We start from the raw sequence: 3,432 nt of genomic DNA, 5'->3' as shown, positions 1-3,432 counted from the left end.
TTTTTTTTTTTAATTTCAAAACAACTTTAGCTTTTAAATTTTTAATTTTCAACAACTTATTCACTTACGATGACTATAAATATTTAAATTTGTATTTGTTCGGTGTTTAAAACAGTAGCATTCCTGTTTAACAATAATATTGACGCCCGTCGATAACACTGTCATCTGCGTCTGTAGATAGTATATAATGATTGATATTCTTTATAAGAATAATACTTAAGGCAAGTTCAATATCAGTCTAGCTAGTCTAACTTAACTTAACTGATAATAGATAACAGTGTTGCTAATCTAATCTAACTGCATTATAATAACTTGATGGTAAAATAGTTTTTTTTTATTGACAACTATTATTATTGGACGATTTATGAGAAACTATGTACACACTTTATGAACAAAGAAGTGCTTCTCACGACTCACAAATAGCCTAAGTCCTAAGATAGTTACTTTGATAGAATACAGTGTGATGAAAAAAAACGTAAGAGGAAAGATGGAAAGGGAAAAAAGGGGTTTGATGCGATTGAGAATGATATAAGAATTGTTGGTATGCGTGAAGTTGATATGGAAGATCGTGAAGGAGAAGAAGAAGAAAATGTATTTCTCATATGAGACAAAAAATCAAGGTATTTTTTTAATATTTAAGTTGTATATTTTTGAGTTGTATATTACAATTTGGTCCAGGTTCAAATTATAACAAACCGTTAATATTTTTGGAGCAGTCAGCTTATTGAATGGGTACGATCTTGTGTGGGTTGGCATTTGTAAGATTCTCTACAGTATTCCATCCATTACGAACAACCAGTATTGCAAGCGTCCTAAACTGCTCCAACGATACATGGTCTGAAATATCGCAAAAAAGTAAATTTAATTTAAAATTTCAACATATACTTAATTTTTTTGGATAACGATATCAGATCGCCAAAAAAATGAAAAATAGTTATGGGACAAAACTATACAACAATACACCATATTGTAAAAAATTCAAATAAAAACTCTTTCTGGTTCTATTAGATATTTTTTGTTAACTCACTTTTGAATATCCTAATACTTTATTCAAGAAAAAATTGGCCGTTTTAAGCAACTTTTATATTTTATTGTATTTTTTACAATTTTAGTTTCTTTTATTCAGATGATAGTTACGAGTAATTTTACACCGTTTTGTTAATTAACAAAACCCGGGAAAATACAATGTAATATACTTAAATTATTATTTAAAAATATTGTTATCGAGTGTATTAAATCAATAATTGTTTTATCAAATAACATACAACGCTAATACATATATGTTGAATTTAATTTGTAATGTAAATTTATACTTTTTTCCCAAATTTTTTATGATTTAAGTTATACTTGAAAGTAAATATATAAATGATTTATTCCAAAAATTGTATGCGGTGGAAAAGCGAGTGGGTTATAAGTTATAATATATATGAAATTAAAATCATTAGCAACTAACTACTTAAAATAGGATAAAATATATTTAATTAAAAAATAATATTGTACAATATTTATATAGTGAAATAAAAATTTCTCACACACATGTTTAGAGCATATATTTTGCAAATATACTTTTATTAGAGGTTTTTAATTTTAAAAAATTAAAAAATTCTATATACACCTATGTAAACCTGTTGCGTTGTATCCACATAAAAAGGAGTATAATCTACCCTCACACACAATTATTTTAACTTAAACGTTAAATATTGTAACAGTATAATTATTATTATTATTAATTAATAACATAAAATATTGATCGCTCTGCTCAAACAGTACTAATAGAAAAACGGAAGCTCTAGTCGAGTTCCCTTGATAATATGAGAGGAAGGTCTAAGTCATAGCATTGATTATGAATGTCTATTACATAATCAATGGTCATAGCTTTGCATCAACAATAAATAATTTTTATAAAATTAAAAATTAAAATGGTTACCTAGGTTTGGAATATTATTTGTTGCCGCTAAATTTTCAAGTTGCGGTACGCTTATGTTGAAATACGTTGCCATTGCGGATCTAGTCCTGATATTTGCCCAAGAACGTTGTAACAACTGAAAAGTTTTTTTTTACTTATTTAATAAATTTCATTCACAAACATTTTTTTGCAGACTAGAGAACAATATGCAATTAACAATCAAACAGTTTGTATATGTATTATTATGTACTATGTATTATAATTTCCTGATTCTGGAAAAAATCAAATCTAAAAAACTTTTGTTTTTTAACTAATTTAGAAACTGTTGTAATTGTAATAGAAGATATGTATACTCCACATTAGTTTTATAAGCCTAATTGTGCTAGTACACAATATACAAATTGTACAAATAAATTATTTTAAACATTATTTCATTGTTGGCTAAAGTTCACAAATATTATTTAGTTTAATGGAAATCACTAAGACAAGAGTTATGCAAAAGTATACCCAACAGACTTAAAGACTTTTAAAATAAAAATAAAAAATATTAGTACCTATATTAAATCGGACAGTAATGAGGCTAAAAATGATTACACATTTTTCGTGTGTTATAAATGATTTAACAAACAAATAATGTTTAACACTTGCTGTGCAGGTGTCCCACAAAGACATACCAAATGAATCAGTTTTTATTCTGCTGAGTTTTTTTTTAAAATTAATTTATATTCATTTGCGTTATAAACACCATAGTTTGTATTATTTTTTTTTATTTTTTTCGTTACATTTTTGAAAATTTCAAGATAACCATTTTATTGAGAACAATTTCCAAAGCTAATCAAAATTTCTCATGTCTCTGTGGGACACCGTGTATACCTAATGTTAGAAGGAAATCATTTTAAACTAATAGTTTTAGTCAAAACAAATTATTAAAACTCACTTCTGAATTATTTAGTGTTACAGTGGATTCGACAAACATCAAACAAGTTAGAAGCAAAATAATTGAGATTTTGAAATACATTGTATCTATCTATTATAAACCGATGTTTAACAGTGTGATAAAACTATTACTTTTACTCTCAACAGTTATAGGCTTATAAAGGCCAGTTTTATAAGGAAATGAAAAATAAAATCCAAAACAGTAAATAAATATATCAAATACGTTTCCGACAAGTCTCCAACTGTGGCATAGGTGCAAAAGTCTATTTACACTGTTTTTATCAAATAAAAGTATTGAGGTCATAATGCACAAATGTGAAAGTATGGCTTCCTGGTAATACCCGACAAAATTATATAGACGCGACATAATATATTTAGTGAACTTCTTGTCATCTTATATTCAAATTTTGCATTTTTTTAAAAACAAATTAATGCCAAATGGGGTACCCTATCGTACAGTTAAATCCCTCATGTCTTATTCAAGATTAACTGTATAATATGCACATAGTCTTTTCAAAACAAGTTTTCCAATAACATTATTATTTTAGGCCTCAAACTAATATCTTCTGTTGTTTTGCGCTTGCATGCAT

At 26.6% G+C, this 3,432-nt stretch overlaps 1 protein-coding gene across 1 annotated transcript; it reads right to left on the bottom strand.

Annotated features, from left to right (window-relative positions):
• Positions 1–650: 650 nt before the first annotated feature.
• LOC126841207 (uncharacterized) lies at positions 651–2,961 on the bottom strand. The gene is made up of 3 exons (XM_050577531.1): positions 2,844–2,961; positions 1,928–2,042; positions 651–837 (listed from the first exon to the last, which is right to left on the bottom strand). Exons 1-3 carry the CDS (start codon positions 2,922–2,924, stop codon positions 722–724), a joined length of 312 nt encoding a protein of 103 aa, XP_050433488.1. The 5' UTR covers positions 2,925–2,961; the 3' UTR covers positions 651–721.
• Between the last annotated feature and the right edge of the window lie 471 nt (positions 2,962–3,432).

This window comes from Adelges cooleyi, unplaced genomic scaffold (genome assembly GCF_023614345.1).
Source record: "Adelges cooleyi isolate 19-005CV unplaced genomic scaffold, UGA_ACOO_1.1 ACOO_flye_CR_arks_rails_tigmint_CR_PRNA_378, whole genome shotgun sequence".
NCBI classification, from domain to species: Eukaryota; Metazoa; Arthropoda; class Insecta; order Hemiptera; family Adelgidae; genus Adelges; species Adelges cooleyi.
The sequence above is the reverse complement of the archived record's forward strand: the minus strand, read 5'-3'. Positions and strand labels throughout refer to the sequence as shown.

Excerpts from the sequence above, each read along its gene's own strand:
- LOC126841207 (XM_050577531.1), bottom strand. The coding sequence starts at position 2,924 with ATGTATTTCAAAATCTCAATTATTTTGCTTCTAACTTGTTTGATGTTT. Across the intron at positions 2,043-2,843 it reads TAACACTAAATAATTCAGAA|TTGTTACAACGTTCTTGGGC; the intron begins GTGAGTTTTAAT and ends AAAACTTTTCAG. Across the intron at positions 838-1,927 it reads AAATAATATTCCAAACCTAG|ACCATGTATCGTTGGAGCAG; the intron begins GTAACCATTTTA and ends GCGATATTTCAG.